Source organism: Athene cunicularia, assembly GCF_003259725.1.
Source record: "Athene cunicularia isolate RWA chromosome 1 unlocalized genomic scaffold, athCun1 chr1_part2, whole genome shotgun sequence".
Taxonomy (NCBI): Eukaryota; Metazoa; Chordata; class Aves; order Strigiformes; family Strigidae; genus Athene; species Athene cunicularia.
The window spans coordinates 5,062,525-5,074,155 of NW_020799092.1; the positions used below are offsets into that span (position 1 = coordinate 5,062,525).

Genomic DNA, 11,631 nt, shown 5'->3' on the forward strand with positions numbered 1-11,631 from the left:
CCCCCCTCCCCCGCCATGCAGGGGCCCGCCCATGATTTGCACCCTGATGTCACCTGATGGCAGGGTATATCTGGAGGAGAAAGAACACCTCGAGACCCTTTCTACACAGGCTGGAGGACTGGAGTTGAATGATTTGCAAGAGGAGCCCTTAGCACTGTAAGTATTTCCCAGGAACTCACAGCAATAATGAGGGTGGCAGGGGGATGAAAAGAGGAACTTGCTGCAAAACCCAAAGGAGAAAAAAGTCCTGATAAAACCCCATGTGTGAAAACTTTGGATGTTTGTGCTTAGAAAGTGTGAACAGACCCAGTAGCTGAGAAAGGGAGTTGTAGTTCTTAGGTGATTGTTTTGCTTCCTCTAACATTAGGGCAAGTGCTGTAGCAGAGTTTGTCTCAAAGCTGCCTGGCTGTGTGAGCAGCTCTGCTCTCCGCAGGGCTGTTTGGTTTCTCATGCCAAGCACCCTTCGGTCAGGGGTCCCTAGCTCCCCCTTGGCTTGTGTTTTCAGCTGGCTTAGACTGCATGTGAGCAGTGCCAGGGGGCTCCTGAAGAGCGTTCAGGACAGGCAGCTAGTGTCTCCTGCACCGGTGCCCAACCATACATGCAGGGCACATCAGTGGGGAGTTTGTAGTGTGATGCTGTACCTCTGGTATTACTGGATACTTTCTTTCAACTGGGATAGTCTTTCCAATGATCCCCATCTGGGAAGCAGTTGCAGGAATTTAGTTCTACTTGAAATGAGCTTCTGTCTTTTGGAGCGTATCCTCTTTCATTTGTTCTTGGTCTTAAAACTGCTGCTAGAATGAAGGGTCTGAGATCATGTGTAAAACACAGAACAGAACAGGAGCAGAAAAGATTGAACCTGCATGGACTTTTTCCATCGCTATGATTAGCCAGCTCAAGCAACTGAGACTGGAGCTGTGAGACTCCTCACTCCTCACAGGCATCTTAGATTGGATACAGTATTCCCAGATGAATGATACTAGTGTCTCTCAGGAGGTCAAGAGATGAGCATGCAAGAACCCCATCAAAAGGAATGTAAAAATGAGAGTATTTCCTCCTGCATGCCATTTTCTCCCAGTACATCATTGCATGGGGGTTCTGACACCCCTGAGGCACCATGAAGACAAGTGCACATGGAGAAGTCTGTATTTTTGAGGGTTTCAGACAGGGCAAGATGAGTTCCGCTACTGAATCTGTCTCAAGAAGGTCAAGTGAGGCATCTGCATTATATGTCAGGTAAATTTTCCATAGAGAATCAGAGATTAAGGAAAGGGCAGATTAAAGAGTCAGCATTTGTCTAGTAGTATTCAAGCCTCTTTAAGTTCAAAGAAAACTAAAAGAAGGATGATCAGCCTAGCCAGCAACCCAGACGTGGGATATCTGACGCAACTGAGATAAGCCCATTACCATGTATTAGGTATAATTATCATTCAGACGCAAGCAAAGCTCTTACCCAGAGGATTAAACCCTGGACTGAACAGAAATGCTGTCAGGGGCAATTAGGTAACACCTAATCAGAGGAGGGGGCAGAGAAAGTGTGTGTAAGAACGACTTGTTCCTCAACCACCTTTGCATCCACAGCTGGCAGTACAGCCATCAGCTCTTACCCAGGAGCTGCATCCCAGTGTCAGCGGCAGCAGAAGAGCTCTGGCAGCCCAGGAAGCCCTGGGGGGAGGCAGCATAGCACTTACAGAGATCTAGAGAAGGAGACTCAGTCTCATCAAACGTTTTTCAAGCCATTTGTTTGGTGTGGTACCAAGGACCATCCAAATAACCAGGTATGGAGGGGTGAAAGGCTGGGAAATTCCCCTGGGAAGCTGCTATGGGCATTTTGTTTGCATCTGTGATCCTGGGCTGCCTGCCCACCCATGTCTGGCTGTGTGCGGGGGCAGCTGGTTCCCAAGGTGTGAGAACTGAGGCAGCTCCCGTGCTGTGGGACAGAGCCCTCTCCACCATTAACATCTTTGCCTGTGTGTGATGGCAAGCAAGTCCCACCAGCTCAGTGGTGGGAGGGCAGCTTGATTCCTGCTGCAAGATGGAGGTTGTTATGTGACATTAAGGTTGCTTTCCATCCTACATCATTCTGTTGGTGATGCATGGGGAAAATAGGTACTGGGAGGTTGGTAAGGAAGCAGTTACAGTTGTCCCTTTTAGTTGCATTGAATGTTCTTTCTTGAATTCATGCATATGAGAGAGAGGATGAAGTGTGATTTGGGTAGGTACTTTTTCCTACCAGATCCTGGGTTATCAAGTATCTGGTAGGTGGATAAAACTACTTCAGACTGGGGGAAAAGGAAACTCCAAGGACTGTCTTCCCATTAGCTACTTCTCTATTGAGTGAAGGCCAGGGTCAAGGCATGGACTCAAAGAACTAAGAGGAGTTGACCCTCAAAGACGTTTTTGTGGTTAAAGTACTGTGCTGGCAGACATCAGTCATTGGTGAAGTAGGGCAGGAGCTCACTTGGAGATGGAGCTCAAAGGCATCTTACAAGTGTTGTATGTCAGTCCAAAGAGTTGGAAATCTGTTAGCCGGTTTGTTTCTTCTGTTGTACTTTTGCGTATAGCCCTTGAGAGGAGTGCCACGTATCCTGACTTGTCAAATAAACACGGTGCTTTAGTGGATGTGTGTCTCTCATAGTTCAAGAGGGGTATCTACCACTGAGACAGACACCCTACTGATGAGAACTGCACCTGAGGCAAAGGTGTAACAGGATACTTTGGGGCATCAGCAGACATGCCATGGAGCAATTTTCTAATGCAAAGCATTTTTTGTGGGGTAGTGCCATCTGAATTCCTCACTGGTCCTGAGTAACAGCGAGACACCAAATTCTCTATTTGGTATGGAGCCAAATGGCCTTCACCTCTCAGTTTGGCCCTAAAAACCTGTCAGTGAAAACACTTTGTCACTCTTCCCAGCTGTGCAGTCCAGGTCATACCAATCACTGCGCCCATTCCCATTCTGTAAAAGGTGAAGGTGACAGTGTTTGCTTGTTCTGCCACCATGCTGTGAGGATAAACTTGTAAATACTGAGTGATTGTTCAGGTGCTGAAGAGATGGCAGCCAAATAAGTAAGTTCTACGATTTGAGCTGATCCCTGTGTTAGTGGGCACAGTGTGCACTTAGGCAGCGTTGTGTTACAGGCAGGGAATAGCATCTGTGCATACTTCAGCTGCAGACATAACCATCTGCTGCTCCATTTGGGGCTGCTGGAACCCATCCAGTCTCCTGCTTGAGATATTATAGCTGAGACAGGAGCCCTACCACAAGCAACAGAAGAACTAGCATGCCTCTAGGTGTTATCAGGATCCATCCTACAGCACAGATGGAAACAAGTCAAGGGTGAAGTATTCCCAGACTGCCACAGACACAGAAACACAGCTCTTCTTGCACTGATGTGGAAGTGACACAGGGGGATTGCTTGGATGGTCTTTCTCCTTGCATCTCAGGCTTTGCTTTCCAGCACTCTGGCTATTTCAGGACTGTCAAAGACTGTCTTCTGACTAAAAAAAAAAAAAAATTCTTTGATGGCATTTACAGTTCTGAGATTAAAAATCCAGAGTGTCACTGCAGGTGATGTTTGGGATTAGGTCACTATGGTGACATAATGGGATTAGTCTTTAGTACCAAATCCTGAAGTCAATTCCATCAGTGATTCCATCAGCCTGGCTGCACAGGGGCAAACACCTAGATATAGGAGTTATGTAATGGTCCTGGGGCAGAATGTGACTTCAAGGAGGGGAGAAAAAGTTGGCAGTTATTTATGTGCCATAAATGCACTTTGTCAGACCATTCTAGCATACTAATTAGCACAAAATTTGATGAAGGGCTGAGAGCTCCCCCTTGAGTGCTGGTGAGATTTATTGCTGTCCTCTCTGGGAAGGAAGCAAAGGGCTCTGATACAGCAGTTCTGTTGGCTGAGGCAGAAGAGATGTCTCCCACACAAGAATTGCTCCCTGATAACTTTTTAGCCCCTATGAAGTGGAGCTTGGCTCATGTACAGTGTGGTGCAGAAGAGGTCAGAGCACATAATATAATGCTCAAAAATACCAAAATGGACATATTCTGGGGAGACTTAAGGGCTTTACTCTCCTAAATCCTAAGAAATTCACTGCTTTATAAAAGACAGTTTCCAATGGCCTTAGCCTTCTTTACAGTCTTTTAAAGATTCTATGCTATTTCCGTTAAGGTTGGTATTGACAAACATAAGGCCCTAATTGCAGCTGCACCCAGACTAAGGGCCCATCTAGCTCAGCATCCCATCTCCATTGGTGTCCAAAAAGGTACTGCTTAAACACAAGTATAAGAACCAGTGATGATGATTCTGAAGGATAGGATATTACTCTAAGCCCCAAGTCTATCTCTGTGGCTCCTAGTAGTCATATCCTGAAACAGTCCTTGTCTTGAGTATCCTTTGTTTGGCATCTTGATTCAAGCATGCCAGATGAAAGACAGTGCTGTCCTGCTTATTTTATATGCGTTACTATCTTTCTTGTATAATATCTTTAATCTTGTCACAATTATACTTTCTGTAATTCTGTCACCTGACTACTGATACCTAGAAATAAGCAGGGTATTGCGTCAGTCCTTGCCATTATCTTGCAGGCAGAAGGATCTGAGAGAAGCGTGTGTCTGCCACATACAGTAGCTGAGTGATGAGTGAGAAGCCAGGCACCAACCTCAGCACTGGAGATGGTCCAACTGGTCCCACCACACCACGCAAGGGGCCTCCCAAGTTCAAGCAGAGACAGACAAGGCAGTTCAAGAGCAAGCCACCTAAAAAAGGAGTAAAAGGGTAAGGGCATTTTGGAAAGAAAAGAAACCATGCTAGTTGGGTGGCTGCTAAGCTGGGCTTCTGCAGTACCATCTTCCCAGGAGCCTTCCCCCTGCCCTATGGTGCTATTAACTCTCCCACCTGGAGCTGTTTGTCTTCTGTCTGCCCACAGTTCTCCTTCCCTGCCTAGGGGCACAGGCCAGCTCCCCTTTTCTGGATGCTGCTGGCCCAAACTCACCCTTCACCTGCTCTTTTCTCCCCTAGGTTTGGAGATGACATCCCAGGCATGGAGGGACTGGGCACAGGTAAGCCCTGTGGGATGTTGTTGTCATGCCCTGCTTTAACACAAGTGCAGTCATGCTTCAGCACAGGAGAGGACTCTCTCTCCCTGGCCTCTCTGCAGCTCTCAGGGTCACCGGAGAAGGCTAGTACTCCCTCCACAGGCTGCCACAGTCATGCTTATGGTTACATACACTATAAAACAGAAAGGCTATTTAGGCATGCTTCAATTTCTGAATGGTTTCATTTGGCTGCAGATGTGCTTGTTTGTTTTCTGCTAATACTTTGGTTAAGAATTTCATCAGAATGAGGTTATCAAAGAAATGCCAAATGCTAAGCTATTAATACCAAAACTCACGGGAACTAAATCCCATCTGGTTAAATATTTGTGTTATTACCAGAATCCTAATTTTAAGAATTTTATGCACCTGACTGGGATTGAGAAACACACACTGGATGAGTTGTAGCCAGTCAGAACTTCTTAGGTATCAATAACAACTGCACCTATCAAAAAGTTACACATCCCGAACGTTGTAGACCAAATTATTCAGCATCTGATTTAAGATTGCATGTGTCTTCAAGGACATCACAGTTTGGCTACAGATAGTTTATAAGAACAAGAGAAACCACATAACCGGAATGAATTTTTATACCAGTTTACGTAGTTGCTGAAGAGACTTACAGGAAATGCTGGTTTCCTCTTGCTCCCAGAGAAAGATGGCACAGGAGAAAATACACTGATGTGGTTCAGTCTGGTAGGTAGTACCAGATTTGAAGAGCTCGTCTGCTCCTTTAATCTTCAAGTAGAGTCTTATTCTTCTTAATGTTTCCTGAGTAAATCACCCTTTACATTAATACCAAATAAATTCAAGAACTGCAATGACCAGAACCCATTTGTCATTCTTTCTGTTTTGCAGATATCACAGTGATTTGCCCATGGGAAGCTTTCAGCCATCTGGAACTTCATGAGCTGGCCCAATTTGGAATCATCTAAGGCATCAGCATCTCTACTGGTGTCACCTGATGACTGCACAGATCCCAGCATGGTCTTCATCACCTTTGACAATTATTTTTGGCCCTTACATCCCTCTGCTCATGGGTAGGGTGGGTTTGTAAGAGCTAGTTATGAGAATGTCCTTTGCAGATTAATTTGGCAAAGAAGTTATTTGAGACCCTAAACAGACCTCATGCTCCATGTGATGAAACTACTGAAAAATGTCTTAATGCCTCCCTACACCATATTCTGTCTTCTCCCACTGCTATAGATCTTAGTGTTTATTGAGATACAGGGAGGCTGTATTTGAACTTTTCCCCTGGTTAACTTCTCCCCGGTAGCTGAGATACTGTGTGCATGGGTCTGTATGTATGTCCAGACCTAATTATACCAAGCCATTCTGGTTTCTTCCTTCCTTCCCTGACAGCTTTCTATATAGGATTTCCATGAATATGTCCCCATGTTATTTGGGTCACCAATTATTTGCTGAGAGTATATCTGTAGAGAACAGCATTAGAGTCACCAGTCCAGGCATTAGGCCATTTCCATAGGAGACCCTTCCCCAGGAGTTCACCATAAGAAACCTGCTGCTAAGATTTATGTCATCAGCAAATAGGGAAAAGGGCTTGCAAATGTCTCTGCTGTACTGCCCACAAGCTATAAGCCATGAGACTCTGGCTTTCATAATAATGTTAAATGAAAATGTGTGTGTCTGAGATCAATAGCTAAGTGAAATAATCCTACTGTTCATTTTTTTGTGGTTGTAATTCCAAAGAATCAGCACTCCAAATGACAATGTGTTTCCTCTACTTTGATGCGATGCCCCTGTGTGACACCTGTGCTGTTCCCATACCCACACATACTTACACGAAGCATTTGCTCCCCAGGACATATTTGCTGCCACTTAAGAAAACAGAGAATCATTAGGATCTGTCACCAAACAGTACCAGTAGTTCTGCCTCATCTAGCAGAAGATGGTATTGCATTAGTTTCTCCCTCTTCCCTGTATTTAGCATGGGGAAAGTCTCCATTCACACACACCCACATCAGCAGGAAGGCTTTTGTCTCTTCACCCCCTGGCAACTTCAAGCTCTGGAGCTTCTCTGGACAAGCAGGCAAATAGTGGTTCCCAAGAGAGAGATAACTGCAGAGCAGTCATGGAGGCAGGGGGAGGTTAGGATGTGTGTATGCAGGCAAGCACAGAGCGAATCCACTTAACTCTATCGATTTGTGTCTCCTGGTCTCTGGCAGCCTGAGTGCTAGTGAGTGGTGAGGCACTCATAACTACTTAAATGCACAGGGAAGGCACAAAGATTCCCTGCTGCCCTGACATTAAGGAAACGCTTTTGTTTTGTTGGGAGGTAAGGAGCAAGCTGTTATAACAAGGCTTTGTTGTAGCTATATAATATTCATAAGACAAGGTGGCATTTTTAATCATTGCCTTCAGCTTGACAAGCCACATTACATAAGAACTGCCTCCCCCCAGATTATATTTTCTATGTTGAATGTGTTCATGGGAGAAAGAAGTGATCATGGAGAGGAGAGCAAATCCTACCTAAAAGTTCAATCTCCGTGCATAAAGTGTTGCTATAAATCCATGGCTGCACTATAGTTATCCACTACTGTTATTCCAGAAATAAAAGCTATCAGTTTTCATTTAAAATACAGCTTCAGCACCAGAAGCTAAATAAAATTCCTGATGCCAGTCCAGAGTACAGTTTTTATTATTCAGCACTCCTGCCTTTGGAAACAGCAGTAAACCAACAAGCAGTTCAGAACCGCACCACAATCACAGCGCAGGAGTCATGTACCATTTAGCTAATTGCAGCCCACAGCTATTTCCTTGGGCAGAGGCAGTCTATCCTTTACACTTACTGGAAATTTCTCCTTTCTCACCTTTTAAGGCTTTTCTTCTTTCCCTAAGTGTTCATTATGTAAATTACTTTTTATTCAGCTTTGACTGTAGGGGACTAATTTCATTTTTTTTCAAGCTCACATGCTAGTCCTCTCCTTCTGTGGTTAAATGTGAATGTTCCTATGTCAATGCTCTTGTGCATTCCCTCATATTACACCATCCTGTAGCAGGTAATCTTTATTCCACCTTCTCAGTTTGTCCTCTTCTATCTGGGAAAAGACCTATTGGATCCAGTTTTGGATCCTGCAAGCTGGCTGCCTCTACTATCGTTGAGTGTTCCCTTTTTTAAGCAGGATAAAAAGAGGATAACCTCTGAATTGGTCCTTTTCCTTCCTTTTCATCCCAGGCTTTGGGAAAGCTGTCCAAAGATAGTGAGATCCTCTGTCAGAAAATACTGGGGTAAAAGCAAACTTCTTAGTCCAGGAACTGAGGCATTTCAGCAAATGGGAGGGTCCCAGTGTAGTTCTACATCTGATTGCCATAACCTCATCTCCCATCAGAGAACTACTCCATTCTCCTTCCTAGAGGAGTCCAACAGGAGTGTGCACATACTCCAGCTCTCATGCCTGTCTGATGAACTGTATCAGAAGATGTTTTAAGTCAACAGAGTTTGCATTAAAAATAATTTCTATTCGTTATTAGGGATTACATTCCTTCCTTTACTTGTAAGGAACTTTGAGACTTAGAAGAGGAATCTTAAAACATCCTCAGAGTTGTTTTGTCTGAGGGTCAGAGGTTTTTTTAATGAGCTATAGCCCCTGAAAGTTCGATTTTCCAAACAGTGAGAGCTGACTATGGTGCAAGAAAGCAAATGTGTTCAAGTAGCTTGTTGAAGGACTTCAGCCTATTGTAATATGTTACTTTGTTCTTTTACTATAAAAACAAGTCAAAACCAATAAAAACTAATTTTAAAATGTTTTAAAAATCATAAGAATGTAGTCTGACTTGCTTACAAAATACATCCAGAGAAAAGGCAGATGACTTAGCTTTTCATTCTAAAATCCTTTCCTGAGGAAAGCTCTGAAAGCCACTCACCACTCCTCATGAAACCAGCTATTTATCTCCAAACAATAGGCAATAAAGACTAACTGTGATATCATCTGAGAAGCAGTTTTTCCCTGAGTGATGACTGGTGTATTCTCCCAGGCATGGTGCACATGATTTCCTTAGGGCTGAAATCTTTTGGCCAGTTATGTCTTCTGGGACTCCTTATGCAACTAAGTGTCAGCATGTTTCTACCCTACAGCAAAAAATGACTGAGATGTGAATGCCACTTAGTTGGTTCTCATTGCTATGACTGCAAAATAGAACTGCAAACATTCATTTCCTTTTGCTTCTTGTTCTTGTCGAACTTTTTAAACATTCATAGTGTTTCAAGTTGGTCAGGTTCAATTGCCTTCTGCTGTATGGTGCCAGGTCTCAGCTTTAGAAAGTGTTTTCCTTTGTGCCATCTTTGGAGCTTTTTTCTTGCAACTCATCACTGAGTGTCTAATTTAAAGTCTTTTGTCTTTGAATTCTTTCTGTCCTGTGAGATACAAATATGAGTTAGCCAGGAGTCATCCAGGGAGAACTTTTTATAAATCCCTTCCCAACAGCACTTACAAAGCCAGAGAAACATCTTTTCACATGGTTACTGCTATTTAATAACACAAACTTTAAATCTGGGTTTACCTGATGCCTGGAAAATTATGTATCACACCAAGAGTGCTCTCAGAGATGAGTCCCATCCTCACTGACCTCAGTTTGTGGCTCTAGTGAGAAAGATAAATAAACCTAAATATCTGCAAGAAAAGAAGAACGGACCTTGGGAAAAGTAAGAAGCACTTGTCTTGGTTTCCCTCACCTAATATATCTAAATCACCTCAGGAATCTCAATTTTTTAAAAAATCTTCAGTGTAGATTGGATTCTTCAGGAGATCTGAAGATGCTCAGTGCAAGATTCCCATCCTCCACAACAGTTTGCAAATCAGCACCTCAGTATCACTTTTTTCTATGGTATTGATCAATATGGTATGGACTAAGAAATGTACTCTGACAGTATCACTGTTTTGTGAGGCATTTTTCTATTTTATAAATGGGATTTTGAAAGTTAGAAAAAATGTCATCAAGAGTATCCATCACCTTTAGGTCTCCAGTACCTGTTTTTTTCAGAGTACTTAATATTATGTCTCAATGTTTAAAATACAGCAGTCATTGGTTGTGGTTGCAGCTATGAGTACTCATTAGCGAGTCTCACTCTCTCTGAGTCTGATCTCACTTGGACAGTAAGTTACAAGGCCTCAGCTTGGATATCCAAGAAATAATGAGTATGCATTTTGAGAGTATTTATTTAATGCCTCATAAAAATTACTTGTTGAGCATCACTCAGGGTGAGCAGGTTATTTCAGTCAACAGTCTGTTTCAGCATCACCACAACACTGCAGTGCAAATCTAGACAGATATTAAAAAAACCCCAGAAGATCATGTAATTAAAATTAAAGATAGTATCACGTGCTTATAAGTGTACTTAACTCTGGAATTTCCTAATACTGGTCTGCTTAACTTTGAAATCTTACTCCCAGTCCCATAGTACTGCCAGGGTTATTAAAGCTGGGCTCAGCTTAGTACCCTGATGTTGAGCACCTGCACCTCCAGAGGGTGTCCTGACTGTCCAAGGCAGGGAGCACTCATGGCTTCCAGCCTTCCCCACACTGACTGTAATCCACCTGTAAGGAGTGGGATGGCTCAAGACTCTGTGTGGGGAGCACATAAAGGTTTCTATCTAATTCTATCTAATTCTATCAGTTGCAACTTTCAGCTTATCTTTAACAAGTGCTCTCATTTTTTATGTGGTTCCGCTTCTTGAAGTTAGCATAACTGTGGTGACATTTTTGGCCCTTGCTACTTCTTCTGGGTGAAACAGATCCCTTCACTATGAAGGCTTGTTGCCTTCAGGCATTTTGAAACACCTTCTTGTCTCTGGCATTTTTCTGAGGGCCTCTCACATTCCTGAGGCTGTAAATGAAGTGGCTGAACATAGCAACCACCAGCACATACACAACATACTCCAGGCTTTTCCGATGGCTGGGCAGACCAGTGATACAACACACAGATGAACTTCATTACCCTATGAAGAATATGTCTAATGAGGGGGTCACTGAGAGTGGAGAAGGCTTTTTGTACCCTGAGAGCTTGGTCAGGACAGTGATGAACACAGGAAAAGTGCATAGGAAGGAAAGATTCCTTCAAGAACATGGAGAGCATGGAGCAGCAATGCAGTGAAGCCCTGCTCTGTGAGCTGCCAGCTAAAGCAGCACACCAGTCTCTACCCTGCGGACCATGCCAGATGGGGTATGGCAGATAGCCAAGGAGCACTTGCAGGAGCTCGAAGTCTGTTATGGTACTGAAAAAAGCATCCACATGAGGCACAAACTATCTACAAAGGGCATCCAGTGAGCAAGCTGAACTTGGTCCCTTGCAAGAGGCCTTCCTCTATCTGGAAGACAGTGCCTGTAGCAGCACAACCATCTGGGAAGAAAGATTGCTGGGAAAGAAACACATCAAAGTATGGGAGCAAGGGGTGTTCCAGACTACCACCACAATGGTCACGTAATCACAGGTGACAGAGAAGGTAAGCAGGAATAGCATCAGTGGGAGAATCAGTATCTTGTGTTATTAGGAGAACTCAATGT

General features: G+C 43.8%; 1 protein-coding gene across 2 annotated transcripts; it reads left to right on the forward strand.

Moving 5' to 3' along the window:
* The first annotated feature begins 23 nt into the window (after window positions 1-23).
* On the forward strand, window positions 24-9,837 carry PDE6H (phosphodiesterase 6H). 2 transcript variants are annotated; one of them, XM_026867817.1, is made up of 5 exons: window positions 24-156; window positions 1,582-1,778; window positions 4,604-4,793; window positions 5,037-5,077; window positions 5,969-9,837. In XM_026867817.1, exons 3-5 carry the CDS (start codon window positions 4,654-4,656, stop codon window positions 6,043-6,045), a joined length of 258 nt encoding a protein of 85 aa, XP_026723618.1. In that variant the 5' UTR covers window positions 24-156; window positions 1,582-1,778; window positions 4,604-4,653; the 3' UTR covers window positions 6,046-9,837. The 2 variants fall into 2 exon arrangements, with proteins under 2 accessions (XP_026723618.1, XP_026723619.1); XM_026867818.1 differs by lacking the exon at window positions 1,582-1,778 and having other exon boundaries at window positions 31-156.
* The last annotated feature ends 1,794 nt before the right edge of the window (window positions 9,838-11,631 follow it).